Raw genomic sequence first — 23370 nt, 5'->3', positions numbered from 1 at the left:
GGCTCCCTTTCTTGGTTACAAGAGCCTACCAGGGGCTGTGAAGCAGGCTGCTGAGATTGGCCCTCTGCAGCCACCGTCCCTAAGCTGGGCTTGGGGTCTCCTAGCAACAGGCTGTGGTCGCACTGGAGGACTGAGTGCTAAGGTGAGTGGATGGACCAGTGTTGGACTTGGAATCTTTGGGTACACCCAGGAGGGAGGGCTTGAGGGGATCTAGGGACCCTGCTTTCCAAACAGACCTGGCCCTACGCGCAGTGCAGGTGGGCCGGAGCCTCGCCATCTGCCACGGAGTACGCAGAGAGTTGCCCACCTGGTCTCTTGGCAGGTATTCAGAGAGTCTGTGCCGGTTCCAGGCCCTCGGACAGCCCGCTAGTCTCTCCACCTCACTGACAGTGTTTAGGAAATCCATCAAGGGGAAACTGTAAGACAGGCATACCTCGTTTTGTTGCACTTGGCTTTCCATGCTTCACAGGTTTTGCATGTTTTACAAACTGAAGGCGAGGCCCACCACCAGCAAAAATATCACTACTCCCTTTATTGCAACACTCGAGACAGAACCTGCAATACTCCCAAGTATACCTGTATTGAGACACTGCTTATAGAAAAAGGTAGTACTTTCAAACTATGAATTAATAAAGTAAAGCGCCTAATAAATGGTGTTCTTAATCACAATTACACTTAATTGGGGTGGGGGCATGACTGTCATTGCAGTTGATACCTGTCAAGAATCTCTTCAATTGTACCTCAAAAAGCGAGAATGGAAGTATCGATGACCCCACCTCAGATATATGTAGAAAAAACTCTGGCCATTATCAAACCAGATATTGTTGACAAAGAGGAGGAGATACAAGATATTATTATCAGATCTGGATTCACCATTGTTCAGGTAATTTCTGGGCAAGATGATAGTGTTCTTTCAGTGATCCTTTCTTTTTGTTTATGTAAATGTGTTAACCTATTTAGGTCCATAGTATTTATTTAGCATTAAATTTAGGTTTATTCTTCTGACTATGAAAGTTATATGTGATAGCTTTAAAAAGTTTTTTTCATACTTCACTTATATAAAATGAGAAGTAAAATTCTTTTACTGCCTCTCCCATCCCAAGTCCTAGTCTCCAGAGAGAGGTAACCACTTAACATTTTCTGTCCTTCCAGGACTTTTTTGTGCATTCCCACCCCACCTCCAAATAAAATAAGTGAGTCCCTCTCCCTTGATCACCTGTGTAAAAGTCCCTCAGGTAGCATTCCATATCATTACATCTGAATCTAAGCTCATTCTTCATAACTTTTGTGTAATATCCTCCATGTGGATGAACCACAGCTTATTTACTTGGTCTTCTATTGATGGACTTTGAGACTGTTGGTTTTTTTTCAATTATTACAAATATTTAATGTTTTAAGCCTTATATTTACTCTGCAGTTGGTAGAAGTTTGAAAATAAATGTAAAAAGAGTGTTGTTAAAGATTATAAAAAAGCCCTAGCTGGTGTAGCTCAGTGACTTGAGCACGGGCCTGTGAACCAGAGGGTCACTGGTTCAATTCGCAGTCAGAGCACATACCTGGATTGTGGGCCAGGTGCCCAGTGGGGAGTGCCTGAGAGGCAACCACACATTGATGTTTCTCTCCCTCTCTTTCTCCCCCTCCCTTACCCTCTGTCTAGAAATAAATAAATAAAATCTTTTAAAAAAAGATTATAAAATAGAATTGGATACATTTAATCTTTCCTTTTTTTGTAGCATTCTTATTCTAAATCCCAGTTTTACTCTTATGCAGTGTCTTACTGCCTATTTAGTTAGTGTTTTAAAAAATAAAAAAAGAATCCTGGCTTGTGTGGCTCAGTGGATTGAGTGCTGGTCTGCAAACTGAAAACTGTATGGTTCAATTTCTGATCAGGGCACATGCCTTGGCTGCCAATTAGGTCCCCAGTTGGGGGCATGTGACAGGTGATAGATGGATGTTTCTCTCACTCTCTTTCTCCCTCCCTTCCCCTCTCTCTAAAATCTTTTAAAACAATAAAAAGAGGAAATTTCAATCTTCAGGGAAGAAATGGCATTTTGGTCGAATTTAGCATAGGTGGAGGCTGAGGGTAGGGATGGTACAAGAAAGTATAAGGAAATAATATAGGAAAGTATAAGGAAACATACTTTCATATAGTAATTAAGAGACTCAGGTAAAGGTGCACTTTTTAATAAATGTTAGGAAAACCAAGTAGCCATTTTTTAAAAAGGTGGATTCAAGTATTACACTGTATATACCAGGATAAACAGCAAATGGATCTGAAAGTTAAATATTTAAGAAATAAACCATATATATTCTAGAAGAAAAGATTAACAAATTCCTTTATTCTTGGATTGGGACAGCCTGTTTTTCTTTATTTTTTAAACTATGACTTAAAGTCTAGGAACCATGAAAGAAAAATCCAGATAGGACTATAAACATAAAAAAACTTCTGCATGGCCAAATAAACACCATATGCAAAGTCAAAATACAAATGATAAACTTGAAAAAAAGGTTTTCAACTCATATCACAAAGGACTAATCTCCCTAATAAATAAAAAGCTCCTAGAAAAAGATAAAAATTCAGTTGAAATGGGCACATCCTGAAGATGATCACAGGAGAACACAGATTCTCCTTGAACTTATGAAAAAATACTTGATCTCTAAGTAGAAAAAAAAGCAATTTACAGTAGCACTGAGGAAGCATCTGGCAAAAATATAAAGGTAAATGGCATGACCCCAGTGGTAGGGGATCTGGCAATTATCAATATTACAGATGTATTTATTTACCCTTTTACCCCACAATCCTATGTCATATTGGTACATGTAATACATGCATTAATAGGAAGTGATATATATATACAATTAGTATTATTTTTCTTTTGTTTTTTAAGATTTTATTTATTTATTTGTAGAGAATGGAAGAGAGGGAGAAAGAGATGGAAAGAAGCATCAACGTGTGGCTGCTTTTCGCATGCCCCCAAATTGGGGACCTGGACACACAGGCATGTGCCCTGACTGGGAATCGAACCACTGACCTTTTGGTTCACAGGCGGGCACTCAGTCCACTGAGCCACACCAGCCAGGGCTATACAATTATTTTTTGCACAGCAAAAAATTGAAAACAACCAAGCTTTAGAAGATTGGTTAAATAAATCCTGGCAAATCCACCAAATTGGATACTATGCAACTAATTGTAAAAAAAAAAAAAAAGAATGAAACTCTCTGGGTCTTGTGGAAAAAAGCAAATGTATAACAATATGTAAGCAACCTTTTGTGATAGAGAAGAACTAGTATATATTTATGTTTGCCAGTATTTGCAAAATGAAGCTCTAGGAGATAAATGTTAAAAAAATGTTTCCCTAGCCCTGGCTGGTGTAGCTCAGGCAGGGAGCACGGGCCTGTGAAGCAAAGGGTCACTGGTTCGATTCCCAGTCAGGGCACATGCCTGGGTTGCAGGCCAGGTTCCCAGGAGGGGACACATGAGAGGCAACCACACATTGATGTTTCTCTCCCACTCTTTCTCCTTCCTTTCCCTTCTCTCTAAAAGACAAATTAAAAAAATATTTTTTAAAAAAGGTTTCCTATTGTTCCAGCTGAGGTTAGAGTGTCATCCTGATACACCAAAGTTGCAGGTTTGATCTTTTGTCAGGGCACATACAAGAGGCAACCAGTGAATTCATTAATAAGTAGAACAACAAATTGATGTGTCTCAAGTCAATAAATTAAAAAAAATTAAAATACTACCTATTGAGGGCAAGTACAGTGTGCTGGCTGGGAATAAGATTTTTTAGTATATACCTTTTAATATCATTTTGAATTTTTAACTATGTAAGTATATTACCCTTTAATTTCATTCTTTAATAGTTTACTTTTTATTGTCTTTTTCCATTACCATTTATCCCTTTTATATACTCTTCCACCTCCACCCACCCCCACCCATTAATTTTAGAAAAACAATTAAATGAAGTATATAAATGAAATAAAAATGTCCTATTTAAGTTTTACAATTGTAAATCTATTTTGCCCCACCTGTAGGCTTTCAAAGTAGGCTTTACTGCAGTTAGGAGTTCATTGAACTAGAGACTTTATTGTCCTATCTAGGGAAAATCTGAAAAATCTGTCCTTTCAGTAGGTGGCAGTCTTTCCTTTGTTATGAGCTAATAGTTCCTTTCTGACGTTTGATGTCATTGCTTCTCTTTGTGAAAATATTCATCCAAATTCCAAAAAATTTTGCCAGATCTAACTTTTAAGTAACCAAATGGAATAATTGATTCAGTATCAACATTAAGAAGAGCCTTTAGTTTTTATAATTGTGATGTATTAGCTAGCACACCTCAGAAGGAAATATCCTCTGTTTAAGGTGCCATGTGACAGTTAAGGGCTTACTTACATTGTAACAGAAGAGATTTTTAATTTTTAAGCCAGCAACAACAAAAAGCCCACACCAATATGTATAAGAATCACAAATATTGTCATATTTTAATTTTAAATAACAGAATCAAGGATTGTATTAAATCAAGTGCTTTTGCAACTTCTCAAATTTCTGTTATTTCTTGACTATATGAATTTCAATATGAGAACAGTTGTGGAACTTTTTCTTTATAGTGACTGGTTCTTGACTGATGAGAATGTTATGCTTGTCTAGTCAAACCTGTTCATGCAGTGCTGACCCATGTAAGTAAGCATATTCTCAAGTTTCTTGCTCTGGGCAGTTTAGGTTTCTTGCTGCAAACCAAGCAGTTTTACCAAGTTTCTGAAACCTAAAAACACATTATAGTTTTGGAAGGAGTTTTAAGAGGTAGGTCACTTGGTAGAATTCACACTCTACTCTCAGCAAAGTATAACCCATTTTATAAAGATGGACTTCTGTCCTTTTGTTTGAGAGAGAGAGAGAAATACGGATTTGTTCTACTTGTTTATGCATTCATTGGTAGCTTCTTGTATGTGCCCTGACGAGAAATTGAACCTGTGCCCTTACTGGATCTGGACAACGCCCTAACCAACTGAGCTATCTGGCCAGGGTGATTTTTATCTTAATTGTAGAGATTTTTAGTCTTCATCTTGAAACTTATTTCTGTGTGTCATCATCCTTACTTCAGCCAGATCTTTCTTTGAATCCCTTGTGATATTTTGATCCTTTTTTCTCATGATCCACCTTTAGTGGAATTGAAAAATAGTAGTAATGTATAATTTTTTATAAACTCTCAAATACCTGCTTTTGGGGAAAGCATGATGCTTCTTTCCAATTGGAAGAATGACTGACTCAGCTTCTATGGTTTTTTAAATTTAATGATTCATTTGTATGGTCTTTCATTTGTAAAGAAACTAACATTTATTATCCTAAACATTTTATATTTTTTCAAACTAATAAGCAATGCTGGCTAATTTTTCTTAAGATCACAGTGAATCTACATATTTGTGGTGGAAACAGAATAAAGAATGCACAGCTTTCATGTTCAAGTGAAAAACTTGTTTACTGCATCATTATACTGCATGTTATTTCTAAGTACCACAGTGGACCAGCTCCCTAAAATGATATAGAAAAATTTCATAATAAATAGAAAAATACCTCAATAGGTAGGAAAAATGAATTGTAATATTCTAACATCCAGTTTTATTACTTTAATGTATATCAAGTATACATCAAAAAATACTGATGGTTGGAGTGTTTTCACTCTAAGAAGGAGATATATGGTGAATTTGTCATTTAACAAACCCTATGTTGGAGGCTGCTAAACAGGAGAAGTTTTTCTTAAGTAGATTAAATCATTCTTACAGTTTTATTTATAGTCTATATTTAATTTTCTTACCTCACTCTTTCTTCATAAGACAAGAATAAATCTCATATATAACCAGATTGGTATTCCAAATTGTTAATGACTTAATGAGATATTATTGAACTGTCATTTTAAATGCTTTTGTTGACTTTATTTCTCTTATAGAGAAGAAAACTACATTTCAGCCCAGAGCAATGTAGTAACTTTTATGTGGAACAGTATGGGAAAATGTTTTTCCCCAATTTAACGGCTTACATGAGTTCTGGACCACTTGTTGCCATGATATTAGCTAGACATAAAGCCATCTCCTACTGGAAAGAACTTTTGGGACCAAGTAATAGCTTAGTAGCTAAGGAGACACACCCAGACAGGTAATTTTACTAGGGTAATAATGTAATACAAGTATGAAAATGAAAAGAAATCTGATTTCATTGTAATAGAAATTTCCTTTCATTTGAAAATTTTCCTAAATTTAACTGTTTGTGTGTGTGTGTGTGTGTGTGTGTGTGTGGCAGGGTAGTCCAATTTATGTTTTAACTATTTAAATGTCTATCTTAATACCAAATACCACAAAAAGCCTCGGGGAATGTCTGCTTTATGGTTGGTTAACCTTATTCTCTCATCCTGGGATTAAACTGCCACTGAAGTAGGATTTCTCATGGGAAAATTGGGGTGGTATTTTAAAAGAATATTGATAATACAGGACCAGAAATCCAGATTTTTAGCATTATCACTAATGTCTGGAAACCAAAGGACATTGAATTCTTGCACTTTGAAATATATATTGCTTTTTCACTTCTCACAAAACAACACCTCTTTTTCATCCAGCAAATTCCTATTTTCCCAGTGTATCCTTCCTATAGATTTAAATATATTTGACCCTCATCTAGACAGATGGAAGCTTAAATTCAAGCTTAAAACCCCCATATGTAAGAAGTGGCAAAAGCTTTTGTAAAATACCTAAGTAGAATGCATATGTAAAAAATAAGAAAAAAAATGTCAGATTGTACAGTCATCGTCTCTATCTTGCTTTTAGCTTAAGGGCAATTTATGGCACAGATGACCTAAGGAATGCCCTTCATGGGAGTATTGATTTTGCCACAGCAGAAAGAGAAATTCGATTCATGTTTCCTGAAGGTGAGTTACAGATGAGTAATTAGTCAATTGATCTCATTATTGTTTGCTTTTTCTTTTATTTTGGGATGTAACTGGGAGGAAAGATAACAGTTTCTCTTCAATATATTTAGTCATATTTTCCAGTTGTAGTTGCTTAAAACTTGAAGCTAATAATGGAAAACGCAACATTTTTCCTCAGAATGAGATTGTGCCTTCTAGGAAATCTTTTGAGAAGAGTTTACTTTTTCCTTTCTTTTCTCCGTGTTTTAATTCCTTTTAGTTACACCCAGTGCATCAATGGTTTGTTACACATGAAAAAAAGAGTCTCCCTTGTAAATTATGATTGATTTGCCATTTTCTCTAACAGTTTACCATTTGCCCAACAAACAGGCAATTGTGAAATTAATAATGCTCAGGCTTTTTTTTTGTTTCCATCCTTTTTATGGAGGTTATAAATCTTTTAGAAGTTGGCACAATAAAGATAGCACTGAGGTTTTTAGTTTGTTTTTAATAATGTTAGAGCAGAAAGAATTTGGTGATTTTCATTATGAAGAAAAAAATGTAAAGCATCAGGGTGTTTCGAATTTATTTTTGGCATGTTATTTTTTTCTGACTTATTTAAACTTGTTCCTCTATTTTGTACTAAAGATTTATAACAAGAAAACTAAGAACTGTCTTGTTTATTTAAAAGTCATGATTTTTTTATTTTTAAAGATTTTATCTATTTTTAGAGAGAGGGGAAGGGAGAAAGAGAAACAATGATGTGAGAGATACACTGTTGCCTCTCATACCTGCTCAAACCTCCAACTGGGGGCCTGGCCCAAAACCCAGGCATGTGCCCTGACCAGGAATTGAACCGGTGACCTTTAAGTTTGCAGGCCGGTGCTCAATTTATACCAGCCAGGGCAAAAGCTGTGATTTTTAAATAAAAACTGTTTTATAGATATTTATATACAAAAGGATTTGCCTGCTTACATACATTATTCTTACCGATGTAATTTCTGTCACATATTCATTCCATTAAGTTATCTTTTTCTTCAGAACTGTTTATTTTGGAAAATTTTAATCATACACAAAAGTAGACAGAATAATATAATAAACCTCGAATAGGCCCATCACCCAGTTTCAACAGTTGTGGTCTGTCTGTCTTCATTTATAACCCCTGCTTGTATTTCTTCTGCTTCATATTATGTTGAAATATATCTAAAACATGAGATTTTATTTTTTAATGTGGTAGTACTTTAGGATTAGTCCTACTAGTAAATTAGACTTATCCTCTTTAGCTTTTCACTAAAATAGTATAAAAACTCACTTTATCTTAAGTAGAAGATATATTTGGAAGCTCTTCTTATAGGGTTATATCCCTAAACCTTTATTTTAGATTGCCTTTTATATTACTCATTAATTAATCCTCTAGACATGAATTTAAGAGATATAGTTAGTCATTTGGGAAGCAGCAGATCTTTTGCTGTGGGAATATGAAGTTCTTTGGAGTAACTTCTCATTTGTAATATGAGCTCCATGTTGTTTAGCAGTCACTCAAAAACTGTATACAAGACTATATGATGAGTGACTAAAGCAAATTATAAACATATTCAAAAACATGTTCTTACACCTTGAAAAAGATAGTACTCTACCACTTCCCTTCTAATAGGATGGCTGGTGAAGCCTTGCTATATTCCATCCACTCAACAAATTTGCCCTGGTTCATGTGGCTCAGTGAATTGAATGTTGGCCTGCGAACCAAAGGGTCACTGGTTCAATTCTCAGTCAGGACACATGCCTGGGTTGTGGGCAAAGTCCCCAGTTGGGAGTGCGGGAGAGGCAACCACACATTGATGTTTCTCTCCCTCTCTTTGTCCTTCCCTTCCCTGTTTCTAAAAATAAATAAAATATGTATTTTTTAAAACTGCAACAAATTTGTTGAGCCCTGATTAGTGTGGCTTAGTTGGTTAGGCACTGTCCTGCAAAGCTAAAGGTTGCAGTTTCAATTCCCTGTCAGGACACATGCCTACGCTGCTGGTTTGGTCCCTGGTTGGGGTGTATACAAAAAGGCAAACAATTGATTTTTCTCACATTGATGTTTCTCTCCCTCTCTCTCCTCTCTGTAAAATCAATAAGCATGTCTTCAGGTGAGAATGAAAAAATAATAAGTTTTTTAAATTTTTTGAAAAGAGGCCCTGGCTGGTGTAGTGCAGTGGATTGAGTGCGGGCCTGTGAACCAGAGGATCGCGGTTCGATTCCCAGTCAGGGCACATGCCTGGGTTGTAGTCCAGTTCCCTGCAGGCCAACTCCCAGCAGGGGACGCACAAAAGGCAACCATACATTGATGTTTCTCTCCCTCTCTCCTTCCCCTCTAAAGATAAATAAATAAATAAAATCTTTAAAAAAATTTTTTTTGAAAAGAATCTTATAAATAATTACTGTTAGCATTTTGATGTTTCTTGCCAGTCTTGTATAGTTTAATTTATTTTAAGACTTTATTTATTTATTTTCAGAGAGAGGGGAAGGGTGGGAGAAAGAGAGAAACATTAATGCGTGAGAGAAACATCAATCCATTGCCTCTCACGTGTCCCCAGATGGGGACCTGGCCTGTAACCCAGGTATGTGCCCTGACAGGGAATCGAACTGGTGACCTTTTGGTTCACAGGCTAGCACTCATAATCTACTGAGCCACACTAGCCAGGATGTAGTTTTATTTATTTATATTTTTATGTATATGCTTTTGTGTTTTTGAACCAACTATTATGCTATGTACCTAGTTCTGGTCCATTAAAAAAACTTTGTAATTATTTCTCATGTCATTAAAAATTTTTTGAAGGTATGTTTTTAATGACTGTATAGTATTCTCATCATTTATGTTAGCTTTAATGGAAATACTTGTGTGTTTTCAGTGATTGTTGAGCCCATTCCAGTTGGTCAAGCTGCTAAGGACTATTTAAATTTATATGTAACACCAACTCTGCTTAAAGGACTCACAGAGCTTTGTAAGCAAAAACCAGCAGATCCTTGTGTAAGATACCTTTTCATTCACACTAAAGAATATTGACTATAGTTTTCATATCTAAAACACTGCATGCTTTGAAACAGTGTAAGTATCAAGAATCATGTTTAAAAACTTTTATATACAGTTTAAATACTTCTGTATATAGCTTTTGATTACTTATTTTCTTGCTGTTTTGACTCTATAAGCACATCATTCCTAAATACTCGTATACTTTCAATTGCCAGCATTGTTTCATATATGATTTATATAATCAAGTGATAAAAGTGTATATAATATACTTAAATTTTGTTCAAATTTTTGTTTCTTGTGATACTGAAATTTTTTTAATTGAAAATTATATTTATTTGCACCTCTAGATGCTTCAACATTGCTTAGTCATGGAGAGAATGATCGGGTAGGGGGAACTAAGATGGTTATCCGGGGCCAAATGTTATCCTGGGCCCTTCTTTGCCGGTTTTCTTACCCATTTGAAGACTCAGAGATAATCAGGGAAAATTCTTTTACTAACAGCCCTACCAAAATAGAGTATAATTCAAAAGTCACAAAAGAATATACAGGGTTCAGCAGAAATAATACCTGCTTGAGTGTGGTTGGTAGGGTAATAATTTGGGTGTAATAATTTATAGCTTTAATTTGAACATTTCACCTAAAATGTCATATGTCGTGCTTGAGTGTGATACTGTTATGTTACAGAATTACATGTTTATTATTTGTAATAAATAGGGCTGTTATTTGTGCCAGATCCTGCATAATGGAAAGCAACTCTCCTTGCCATTCACCCAACTGTACTCCTTGGAGTAAATCACTGTGACCATCCTCTAGTATAACCTGTATGAGAAAACCTGTGTATATACAGAGTGGGCAAAAGTGGGTTATATGTAAAAATTCATCATATTGAATACAAGAATAAATTCCAAGTTTCACTTACAGCTATAAACCTACCTTTGCCCATCTCTATAAGTACATTATCTGTATGTACTTAAAAATACATATACATATACGTTCAAGGCCCTGTCTGGTGTAGCTAGCTCAGTGGATTGAGTGCGGGCCTGCAAACCAAAGTGTTGTTGGTTTGATTCCCAGTCAGGGAACATGCATGGATTGCAGGCCAAGTCTCCAATATGGGGTATGCTAGAGGCAACCACACATTGATGTTTCTCTCCCCCTTTTTCTCCTTCCCTTCCTCTCTCTCTAAAAATAAATAAATAAAATCTTGAAAAAACAACAATACTTATTCATTCAAATGCTAGCTCCTAAACACACTACTGTATTTGATACTTTTTACCTTATTTACTTAATATATAGTAAGTCATTAGATAGCCTCACAAACAAAATTGTCCCTACTGATATTCTTATGGTGTGTCTAGAATCAGGTAATAGGAATATTATAATCTAGAAACACGACAGCATCAGTCAGTGCACAGAATGGCCTTTTAACATCTCATTTCAGTTCTCTAGCAGCCTGTCATAGGGAGTCAGGCCTATCCATGTTGATTATCTCACATAGTATTAAAGTTTCCGTAGTTAGGTATTTGCTGAATGTGCTTTGGACACTTTTGTATTAATTTTAGGGTAAGCTCCTTTTGACATCCTAGGGACTGACTTATCAAAATATTAGTAAGAAAAGTTCTTGTTTTACAGCCATATAGGTTCAGCTGACTTTGTATATAGAATTTTATGCCCTGGCTGATGTAGCTCAGTGGATTGAGCACAGGCTGCGAACCAAAGGATCACAGTTCAATTCCCAGTCAGGGCACATGCCTGGGTTGCAGGCCAGTTCCCAGCAGGGAATGCACGAGAAGCAACCATGCATTAATATTTCTCTCCCTCTCTTCTTCCCTTCCCCTCTAAAGATAAATAAATAAAATCTTTTGAAAAAAAAGAATTTTATCATGAATCTGGTTGGAAACAAAAAACAAAACACTGGAGTGGGAGTGGGACTGATTAGGTAGCAGGCAAAATAGGCAAAGAAAGATGATATTTTAATTGTGTTAACTTCCACCTGTATATAACTGGTAAGGTTAAACTATTTTTTCTTATGTTTGGTTGTATTTTCATCTTTGTGAATTATTTGTTCATCTTTTGTTCACTTATCTTGGGAGTTTTGTAACAATGCTTTATATATTAGTTATATCAACCTTTGATCATATTTGCTGCAATTATTTTTTCTGTTTAAGTTTTAATTTTGCCTTTTATATAATATTCTGTAAGTCAGACCTTGATTTTTTTCCTTATTGTGGCTTTTTATTTGCCATCTAAGTGAAGAAAGTCCTATCCCATTGAAAGTTTTGCTAAATATCGCTTTTTTCCTAGATTTTAAAAATATTTAACTTCCCTGGCCCTGGCTGTGTGGCTCATCAGATTGAGCACCAGCCTGCGAATCAGTCACCAGTTTGATTTCCAGTCAGGGCACATGCCTGGGTTGCAGACCAGGTTCCCAGCAGAGGGCGCATGAGAGGCAACCACACACTGATGTGTCTCTCTCTTTCTCCCTCCCTTCACCTCTGTCTAAAAATAAATAAATAAAAATTAAAAAAATATTTAACTTCCCCATGCACCTGGAATTTCTTTTTGTATATAATGCAAGATGAAGATCTAAATTGATTTTTTTCTGACCAGTTCTCCTTGTATATTGATTTATGAAGCCTTACTTACTAATATGAAATTCTCTACCTGAGCATTTTTCTGTTACATGGATTGTGTGTTTAACAATAGTACCACAATAAATAATTGTATGTTGAAAATGCAAAATAATGTTATTTAATACTTTTGTATATACTCAATCTTTTTTCTAGTTCTTTTTTTTTAGGAAATCTATATGACATAAAATTTGCCATTTTAATCATTTTTAAGTGTATATTATAGTTCAGGTCAGGGACATTAATTATAATCACAATGTTGTACAGCCATCATCACTACCTATTTTCAAAATTTTTTCATCACCCCAAATTGCTCTGTAACCATTAAGCAATAACTCTCCATTACCTTCTTCCTCTAGGCCCTAGTAATCTAATATCTATATATTTCATGTAAGTGAAATTATAGAATATTTGTTCGTTTATATCTGGCTTATTTCACTTATCACAATGTTTTCAAAGTCCACTCATGTTGTAGCAGGTATCAGAATTTCATTTCTTTTTTTAAAAATATATTTTATTGATTATGCCATTACAGTTGTCCTATTTCCCCCTTCATTCCCTTCCACCCTGCACACCCCCTCCCCCACCATTCCCCCCTTTAGTTTATGACCACGTGTCTCAAGTTCTTTAGATTCTATATTTTCTCTACTATTCTTGCCCTCCCCCCTATCTATTTTCTACCTACTGTCTATGCTATTTTCTGTACCTCCTCCCCACTTCTCCTCCCACTCCCCTGTTGCTAACCCTCCATGTGTTCTTCATTTCTATGGTTCTGCTCCTGATTTAGCTGTCTTCTTAGTTTGCTTTTGTTTTAGGTGTGGTTGTTAGTAACTCTGAGTTTGCTGTCCTTTCACTGTTCATATTTTTTATCTTCTTTTTCTTAGATAAGTCCCTTTAACATTTCATATAATAAGGGCTTGGTGATGATGAACTCCTTGAACTTGACCTTATCTGAGAAGCACTTTATCTGTCCTTCCATTCTAAATGAAAGTTTTGCTGGATAAAGCAATCTTGGCTGTAGGTCTTTGGATTTCATGACTTGGAATACTTCTTTCCAGCCCCTTCTTGCCTGTAAGGTCTCTTTTGAGAAATCCGCTGACAGTCTGATGGGTACTCCTTTGTAGGTGACTGTCCCCTTATCCCTTGCTGCTTCTAGGATTCTCTCCTTCATTTTGGTCTTGGCTAATGTAATTATGATGTGCCTTGGTGTGTTCCTTCTTGGGTCCAACTTCTTTGGCACTCTCTGAGCTTCCTGGATTTCCTGGAAGTCTATTTCCTTTGCCAGACTGGGGAAGTTCTCCTTTATTATTTGTTCAAATAAGTTTTCCACTCGTGGCTGTTTCTTTCCCCCTTCTGGTACCCCTATAATTCGGATGTTGGAACGTTTAAAGATGTCCTGGAGGTTCCTAAGCCTCTCCTCATTTTTTTGAATTCTCATTTCTTCATTCCTTTCTGGTGGGATGTTTTGTTCTTCCTTCTGGTCCATTCCATTGATTTGAGTCCCAGTTTCCTTTCCATCACTATTGGTTTTCTGGACATCTCCCTTCATTTCAATTAGTTTAGCCTTCATATGTTCCTCTAATTTGTGACTATAATCAACCAGTTCTGTGAGCATCCTGATAAACAGTGTCTTGAATTGTGCTTCTGAGAGGCTGGCAATTTCTTGGTCGCTGAGAGTTATTGGCTCTGGGACTTTGAGTTCTTCTTGCACCATCTTTTGGGCTGTTCGTGCCTGTTCCATAGCAGGATCAGAGCCCTAAGGTGTTCACTAGCGCAGGGCAACTAAGTCGCTGGGTTGTGACGCTGTATGTGGGGGCGGGGTCAAAGAGGAACAATGGCGTCCCGTCTGCTGCCTGCTGCCGAGGCCCCCACGGCGCCGCAGCCACCACCGTCACTGGGCCCACGCGTTTCGTTCCACTGCACTCGAGTGTGCCACTGCTGTCAGCCCTCCACCACTGGGTTCGCCCCCTGGGGCCTGCGCGGTCCGTCTCACTATGAGCGAATGTGCGACCGCGGTCAGTCTGCCCCACACCCCAACTGGTTCCGGCTGTCTGCTCGCCTAGGTTGGGGGACCTGTCCTGCCCAACCCTGTTCTGCTGCTGGCTCCATCCCTCTTACCGTCCCCGTTGAACGGTTTGTAGTTGTCGGACTTCCGTATAATTCAATTTTCTGGTCTTTGGGTGTGTCTTTGTTCTCCAAACCTTTGTTGTATTCAAACTTGGTTGTTGGAGAAGGCACAGTGTTTCCACCTATGCCTCCATCTTGGCGGAAGTCCGCCTCTCCTCATTTTTTGAATTCTTGTTTCTTCCTTCTCTTCTGTTTGGTCATTTTTTTTCTTTCTTCTGGTCCACTCCCTTGATTTGAGTCCCAGTTTCCTTCCCATCACTATTGGTTTCCTGTGCATTTCCCTTCATTTTAATTAGTTTAGCCTTCATTTGTTCCTAGAATTTGTGACTATAATCAACCAGTTCTGTGAGCATCCTGATCACCAGTATTTTGAACTGTGCATCTGATAGGTTGGCTATCTTTTGGTCGCGTAGAGTTATTGGCTCTGGGGCTTTGAATTTTTCTTGAGCCATGATATTTTGGTCTGTTTACACCTGTTACATATGAGGGGCAGAGCCCTAGGTGTTCACCAGGGTGGGGCGACCCTGTTGCTGGGTTATGACACTGTATGTGGGGATTCAAAGAGGGGCAATGGCGGTCCCCTTTGCTGCCCCCAGCTGCTGGGGCCTGCAGGGTCTGTCCCACTGCTTGCTCCTTCGCCTGGTTTATCTGTGCACGAATGTGTGACTGTGGTCAGCCTGCCGCCCTGCACCCTCACTGTGTCTGCCCGTTGCCACCCCATGACTGGGAACTGCCAACCGCTGCCCACTGGGTCCCTGGGTCTGTCTGGTTGAGTTTTCCTGCCTGATCCCCCTCCACCAGTTGCTGGCTCCGCCCCTCTTACTGGTCTGGGTGAACGGTTCGTTGTTATCGGCCTTTTGTAAAGTTCAATTTTCTGTGTTTCAGTTGTGTTTTTATTACTAAAACTATGTTGTCTTTAAAGTTGGTTGTGCGAGGAGGCACAGTGTTTCTATCTACGCCTCCATCTTGGCTGGAAGTCCTTAGCAGGTAGTAGAATTTCATTTGTTTTAGGACTGAATAATATTCCATGTATATATATATACATCATTAATCTGTTGATAGGTATTTGTGTTGCTTCTGCCTTTTGACTGTCATGCTTTATGTTGTGTAAACATTGGTGCACAACTAATCTGTTTTCAGCCCTGGGTGGTATAGCTCAGTGGATTGAGCATGGGCCTGTGAACCAAAGGGTTGCCAGTTCAATTCCCATTCAGGGCACATGCCTGAGTTGCAGGCTGGGTCCCTAGTTGAGGGCATATGAGGGTGACCACACATTGATGTTTCCCTCCCTCTCTTTCTCCTTCCCTTCTCTCTAAAAACTAAGTAAATAAAAATAAAATAGATACCTTTTTTCAGTTTTGTGGGCTACACCTAACAGTGGAATTGTTGGGTCATATTCTGTGTTAGCTTTCTGAGTAACCATACAGTGTACAGTCACTGTACAGTGACAGCTTTTTATATTCCTACTCACAATGTATGAGAGTTTCAGTTTCTCCACATCCTGTTTTATTTTAATCCTCATTGAGGATATATTTTTTATTTTATTATTTTTTAAGATTTTATTTATTTTTAGAGAGAGGGGAAAGGAGGGAGGAAGTGAGGGAGAAAAACATCCAGTGTGTGACAGATACATCAATTTGTTGCCTCTGGCATGGCCCCAGCTGGAGAAACAGCCTGCAAACCAGCCATATGCCCTGACTGGGAATCGAACCAGTGACCTCTCAGTTCACAGGCCAGTACTCAATACACTGAGCCACACCAGTCATGGGGAGCAAGGGAGGAAGTGGGTAAGAGAGAGAGAGATGGGGAGAGACAATCATCAGTTGCCTCCCATAGTTGGATGGTCCCACATTCCAAGCACGTCATCTGACCAGAGCATCAGTGTGGTTTTGATTTGCATTTCTCTAATGACTAATGACATAGAGCATCTTTTCATGTGTTTATTGGCCATATGTATATTTCTTTTGGAGAAATGTCTGTTCAAGTTTAAGATTTTGCTCATTACCATGCAATGCAGGATTCTAGCATAGGAAACTAAAGCCTCAAAACCTCTGGCTTAAAAACCTGTGGGGATTTCAGTGGTGGGAGAAACTCCCAGCCTCACAGGAGAGTTCATTGGAGAGACCTACAGGGCCCTAGAATGTACACAAACCCACCCACCTGAGAATCAGCACCAGAAGGGCCCAATTTGCTTGTGGGTAGCAGGCAAAGTGACTGAAAGCTGGTGGAGAGCTGAACAAGCAGCATTATTCACTGTAGGACCCCTCCCCCACATATAGCGCTATAATGTGAAGGTGGGTTGCTCAGCCCTGGAGAATACCTAAGGCTCCGCCCTTTACAGTGTAATAGGTGGTGCTAAGACAAAGAAATATGGCCCAAATGAAAGGACAGATCAAAACTCCAGAAAAATACTAAGCGACGAGGAGCTAGCCAACTATCAGATGCACAGTTCAAAACACTGGTAATCAGGATGCTCACAGAAATGGTTGATTATGGCCACAAAATAGAGGAAAAAGTGAAGGCTATATGAAGTGATATAAAGAAAAATATATTAGGAACCAACAGTGAAGGGAAGGAAGGTGGGATACAGATCAACGATTTGGAGCAGAGGGAGAAATAAACATTCATCCACAACAGGGTGAAGAAACAAGAATTTTTAAAAAATGAGAGGCTTAGGAACCTCTGGGACAACTTTAAGCGTTTCAACATCCGAATCATCGGGGTGCCAGAAGGAGAAGAGAAAGAGCAAGAAATTGAAAATTTCTTAGAAAAAATAATGATGGAGAACTTCCCCAGTCTGGCAAAGGAAATAGACTTCCAGAAAGTCCAGGAAACTCAGAGAGTCCCAAAGAAGTTAGACCCAAGGAAGCACACAGCATGGCACATCATAATTACATTACCCAACATTAAAGAGAGGGAGAGACTCTTAAAGTAGCAAGAGAAAAGGAGACAGTTACCTACAAAGGAGTTCCCCTAAGATTATCGGTGGGTTTCTCAAAAGAAACCTTTCAGGAAACAAGGGGCTGGAAAGTATTCCAAGTCATGAAAGGCAAGGATACATCCGAGACTACTGTATCCAGCAAAGCTATCATTTAGAATGGAAGGACAGATAAAGTGCTTCCTAGATAAGTTCAGGTTAAAGGAGTTCATCATCACCAAGCCCTTGTTATATCAAATGTTAAAGGGGCTTATCTAAGAAAAAGATCAAAATTATGAACAGTAACAACAAACAACTATCAACAACTGAACCTAAAAATAAAAACAAACTAAGCAAACAACTAAAACAGGAATAGAATTATAGAAATGGAGATTACATGGAGGGTTTTCAGTGGGGAGGGGGAAGAATGGGGGAAAAGGTACAGGGAATAAGAAGCATAAGTGGTAGGTACAAAATTGACAGGGGGAGGTTAAGAATAATATAGAAAATGGAGATGCCAAAGAATTTATATGAACTAAGGGGATAGAATGCTGGTGGGATGGAGTGTGGATGGTTAAGGAGAAAAAAATGGGACAACTGTAATAGCATAATCAAGAACATATTATTAAAGACGATTTTACCCATTAAAATGTTTTTAGTTGTAAGAGTTTTTTAATATGTTATAGATATTAAACTCTTATCAGATATGTGATTTGCAAATATTTTCCCCCCCTCTGTAGGTTGGTTGTCTTTTTGCTTTCTTGATGTTTTTTATGCATAGTTTTAAAATTTGATGAAAACCAATTTATCTAGTTTTTGTTTTCTTGTTTATGCTTTTGGTGTCATATCTAAGAATCCATTGCCAAATCCAAGGTCATAAAGATTTATTCCTGTGTGTTCTTTTAAGGTTTTAATGGTTTTAGCTCTTATATTTTTGTTGTTGATCCATTTTGAATTAATTTTTGTATACCTGTCAGCATTTATTTTTGGACTCTCAGTTCTATTCCATTAATCTGTATGTCTGTCTGTATGTCAGAACCACATTCTTTGGATTGCTATAGCTTTGTAGAAAATTTTGAAATTGGGAAGAACAAAGTCAGAAGATCCTTCAACTTTATTATTTTTCATAATTGTTTTGGCTATTGAGAGGCCCTCGAAATTCTATATTAATTTGAGGATTGACTTTTTCATTTCTTCAAAAATGACTGTTGGAAATTTGATAGGAATTGTGTTCAGTGTGCATATTACTTTCAGTAGTATTGATATCTTAACAGTACTAAGTTTTACTATCCATTAACTCAGGATGTTTTTATTTATTTTGGTCTTTTTTTAAAATATATTTTATTGAGCCCTGGCTGGTGTAGCTCAGTGGATTGAGCACGGGCCTGTGAACCAGATGATTGCAGTTCGATTCCCAGTCAGGGCACATTCCTGGGTTGCAGGCCAGTTCCCAGCAGGGGCCATTTCCCAGCAGAGGATGCACAAGAAGCAACCATACATTGATGTTTATCTTCCTCTCTCCTTCCCTTCCCCTTTAAAGATAAATAAATAAATATTTAAAAGCATATATATATATTTTATTGATTATGCCATTACAGTTGTCCCATTCCCTCCCTTCACTCCCCTCCACCCTGCACACCCCTCCCCCACCATTCCTCCCCTTTCATTCATGTCCATGTGTCACGAGTTCTTTAGATTCTGTATTTCCCATAGTATTCCTGCCCTCGCCCCTATTTTCTACCTACCATCTATGCTACTTATTCTCTGTACCTTCTCCCCCTTCTCCTCCTCCCACTCCCCTGTTGCTAATCCTCCATGTGATCTCCATTTCTATGGTTCTGCTCCTGATCTAGCTGTCCTCTTAGTTTGCTTTTGTTTTAGGTGTGGTTGTTAATAACTGTGAGTTTGCTGTCCTTTCACTGTTCATAGTTTTCATCTTCTTTTTCTTAGATAAGTCCCTTTAGCATTTCATATAATAAGGGCTTGGTGATGATGAACTCCTTGAACTTGACCTTATCTGAGAAGCACTTTATCTGTCCTTCCATTCTAAATGAAAGCTTTGCTGGGTAGAGCAATCTTGGCTGTAGGTCTTTGGATTTCATGACTTGGAATACTTCTTTCCAGCCCCTTCTTGCCTGTAAGGTCTCTTTTGAGAAATCAGCTGACAGTCTGATGGGAAGTCCTTTGTAGGTGACTGTCCCCTTATCTCTTGCTTCTTCTAGGATTCTCTCCTTCATTTTAATCTTGGCTAATGTAATTATACTGTGCCTTGGTGTGTTCCTTCTTGGGTCCGACTTCTTTGGGACTCTCTGAGCTTCTTGTATTTCCTTTGCTAGATTGGGGAAGTTCTTATTTATTATTTGTTCCAATAAGTTTTCCACTTGTCACTCTTTCTCTTCCCCTTCTGGTACCCCTGTAATTCAGATGTTGGAACATTTAAAGATGTCCTGGAGGTTCCTAAGCCTCTCCTCATTTTCTTGAACTTTTGTTTATTCATTCTTTTCTGTATGGTCATTTTTTTTCTTCCTTCTGGTCCACTCCCTTGATTTGAGTCCCAGTTTCCTTTCCATCACTATTGGTTTCCTGTGCATTTCCCTTCATTTCGCTTAGTTTAGTCTTCATTTGTTCCTCTAATTTGTGACTAAAATCAACCAATTCTGTGAGCATCCTGATCACCAGTGGTTTGAACTATGCATCTGATAGGTTGGCTATCTCTTGGTTGCTTAGAATTACAGGCTCTGGGGCTTTGAGCTGTTCTTGAGTCATAATGTTTGGTTTGTTCGCACTTGTTATGTTTGAGGGGCAGAGCCTTAGGTGTTCACCAGGACCGGGTGACCCAGTTGCTGGATTGTGATGCTGTATGTGGGGGCGGGGTCAGAGAGTTTCCTAGTTTCCACCTACGCCTCTATCTTAGCCAGCAGTCTTATTTTGGTCTTTAAATTTTCAGCAATGTTTTATAGTTTTCAGTTATACAAGTTAATTAAACGTATTCCTAGATAATTGTTTCTTCAGTGCTATTAAAAGTGTTATCTGTTTTCAAATTTTGTTTATTTTTAAAATTCATCCATTGATTTATAGAAAGAGAGCAAGAGAAACATTGATTTGTTGTCCCACTCATTTATGCATTCATTGATTGACTCCTGTTATATGCCCTGACCAGGTATCAAACCTGCAAACTTGGCATATCAAGACAATGCTCCAACCAACTGAGCTACCTAGCCAGGGTGAAAGTGTGTTCTTAACTTCCATTTTGGATTCATTGCCAATGAATAGAAGTAACTGATTTTTTTGTGTTGATCTTGTCACTTATAACTTTGCAAAATTTATTTATTAGCTTTAGTAGCTTGTGGATTCTTTAAGATTTTTTATATGTAGGATCATGTCATCTGTGAATGGACATGGTTTTGCTTATTGCTTTCCAGTATGGGCCTATACTTGACAATCTTATATACCGTAAAACTTAGTGTTTCTGTTTTTAATGGTTACTTTTTCATTATTATTAAAGTGATTTTGAAAATTTTAAGTTTTAAATTGAGATACTATATATTGAAGAAAATATTTAAGTTAAGTTTATTAAGTTACGGGTTTTTTTCTTTTTTCCATAGATTTGGCTAGCCAATTGGCTGCTGGAAAATAATCCCAACAAACCTAAACTTTGTCACCACCCATTTACAGAAGAACCTCATTAAAATAAAGTCCTCCAAAGAACAAATCATGTACAATCTCATTGGAAAAGGCATGCTTCTGCCTAAAATTAAATAAACAAACAAGCAAATAATTTAATTAATTAAAAAACAATGAAATAAAAATCACAATTTCTAAGGGCTTAAGTGACTACAAGTGAAATAAATTATATCTTACATACAATTTTTAAAAGAATAATTGTATTTTTTGCAGCAGATAACACTAAGGTAAAATACAGGTTTAGATTTTTTTTTAATCCTCACCTGCGAATATGTTCATTGATGTTAGAGAGAGAGGAAGTGAGAGAGAGAGACATTGATTGGTTGCCTCACATAATGCACCCTGACCAGGGATGGAACCCACAAACTAGGTATGCACCCTGGCCTGGGATCAAATCCATGACATTTTGATGTATAGGATAATGCTTCAACCAACTGAGTCATCTGGCCAGGGCTGATTTCTTTTTTTCTAATAAGAAAATTGTATTTATTTAGAGGCATTTAGAATGTCAACAAACCAACTGCAACTTTTTGGAGGGATTACAAAGTGGTATCCAATTAACAGAACAGCAATTAATTCATAGATGATGCATCAGAGACAAAGGAAGGTGGAAAATTATCATCCTTATATATAGGTAACTAATTTGTGCTATGTACCAATAGGAACTTACTTTAAACTTCTATGCCAATTTACAACCCCTGTAAGTGTACCAGGCAAGGTTAGTGGCTATTGAAAATACCACCAGGACAGAGCTAGCTAGTATTTAACACATTTGGTGGTATGTTAATTATACAAAAAAATAATAATAATACAGTTTAAAAACAAGTCTTGCTTAGCCTTACATTTCATGTTTTTTTTTAGAAGGAGTGAGTTGTATACAGAGAGGTTAAATGCTTTATGGACCAAGAAAAATAGAACCAACTTATTTATCATTATCTTCTCCCATCTCCTCTTCATCTTCTTTTCCTTTTTCTTTCTATTTTTTTTGCCTTGATGACTCGCTTTTTTGCTGCATAGCCTTATGTAAGAATGTATTTTTCAAATTTTTCCTTCAGCTTAGCAGCCTAATGAACACTGCTGTCGTCTGCTGCAGTGTTATTTCACATCTCTCCCAGCTTCTTTGCAGCATCACCAATGGATAAACCTGGATGTTCTTTGATACATATTCCTTTCTCTAGCAGACATAGTCTTTCACTCTCATCCCTTTTTTGAAAACTCTGACAAAGAGACTGAAGTATCTGGGTACTTTTTCTTGTGTTCCTCCCAGCACATTTGCAAAAAGAATGCATACGATGACATTCTGCTTCTCAGCTTCTTAGGATGTTCTTTGCCCATGTTTAGTTTTTCTTCCCCTCAGTGAGGCACAAAGTCACCCAGTGCCTGGCAGACTCTCACCTGCCCTAGTGTTGTCCCTATGCAGTCATACTGCAGTGGTTGTCACTTTCCGGTATGATTTTAACAATTACGTAACATTAAGTAATAAAAGGCTTATGCACAATGTTCCTATAATATTACTTTAAGTTTGAGGAGTAAGAAATGGAATTTTAGTCACGATATTTTCCCAAGAATGTATCTTATATCTATATGCACAATTAATGCACAGTTCAGACTATTTAGTTTAAAAGTGTAAATATATAAATAATTATTTGATGTAATGAAAATGGGCAGATCCAGGCTATGGTTTTAACCAATCATTTATATAACTATTTCTTCAGCATTATTAGTAAGAGCCCTCCAAGGGTGACCAGTCAGTGATCCTAGTTTGCCTGGGACTTTCCTGGTTGTATCACTGAAAGTCCTTCATTTTCTGGGAGCCACCTCAGTCCTGGGCAATATGGAATGATTGATCACTCTATCAAATAGTCCTTAGATTAGTGTTTCCCAATTATATTTTTGTGCTAAGGTACTAGTATTTTAAAAGTTGTAAAATTATTTATTAAAGAAATTATAATTTACCCTAAAAAATCCAGGTTATAACTGGCCTCATCTCTTCAAAAAGTTGATGTCATTATAAAACAAATAGAAATGATGCCCTGGCTGGTGTAGCTCAGTGGGTTGAGTGCGGGCCTGTGAACCAAAGGATCTGGGTTCAATTCCCAGTCAGGG

The 23370-nt window shown here is 37.5% G+C and overlaps 1 protein-coding gene and 1 pseudogene across 2 annotated transcripts; one reads left to right on the top strand and one right to left on the bottom strand.

Annotated features, from left to right (window-relative positions):
* The first annotated feature begins 95 nt into the window (after positions 1-95).
* On the top strand, positions 96-21358 carry NME5 (NME/NM23 family member 5). 2 transcript variants are annotated; one of them, XM_037061153.1, is made up of 6 exons: positions 96-142; positions 709-883; positions 5940-6145; positions 6811-6911; positions 9785-9903; positions 21186-21358. In XM_037061153.1, the coding sequence occupies exons 2-6, from the start codon at positions 755-757 to the stop codon at positions 21267-21269; spliced, it is 639 nt and encodes a 212-aa protein (XP_036917048.1). In that variant the 5' UTR covers positions 96-142; positions 709-754; the 3' UTR covers positions 21270-21358. The 2 variants fall into 2 exon arrangements, with proteins under 2 accessions (XP_036917048.1, XP_036917046.1); XM_037061151.1 differs by lacking the exon at positions 96-142 and adding an exon at positions 171-605.
* Positions 21359-22075: 717 nt separating this feature from the next.
* LOC118998789 (high mobility group protein B1-like) lies at positions 22076-22637 on the bottom strand (annotated as a pseudogene).
* Between the last annotated feature and the right edge of the window lie 733 nt (positions 22638-23370).

The sequence above is a fragment of the Sturnira hondurensis genome, unplaced genomic scaffold (assembly GCF_014824575.4).
Source record: "Sturnira hondurensis isolate 20B ecotype Veracruz unplaced genomic scaffold, ASM1482457v3 Scaffold0001120, whole genome shotgun sequence".
NCBI classification, from domain to species: domain Eukaryota; kingdom Metazoa; phylum Chordata; class Mammalia; order Chiroptera; family Phyllostomidae; genus Sturnira; species Sturnira hondurensis.
This window is presented reverse-complemented; position numbering and strand designations above follow the sequence as displayed.

Excerpts from the sequence above, each read along its gene's own strand:
- NME5 (XM_037061153.1), top strand. The coding sequence starts at position 755 with ATGGAAGTATCGATGACCCCACCTCAGATATATGTAGAAAAAACTCTG. Across the intron at positions 884-5,939 it reads CTGGATTCACCATTGTTCAG|AGAAGAAAACTACATTTCAG; the intron begins GTAATTTCTGGG and ends TTTCTCTTATAG. Across the intron at positions 9,904-21,185 it reads AAAAACCAGCAGATCCTTGT|ATTTGGCTAGCCAATTGGCT; the intron begins GTAAGATACCTT and ends TTTTTTCCATAG.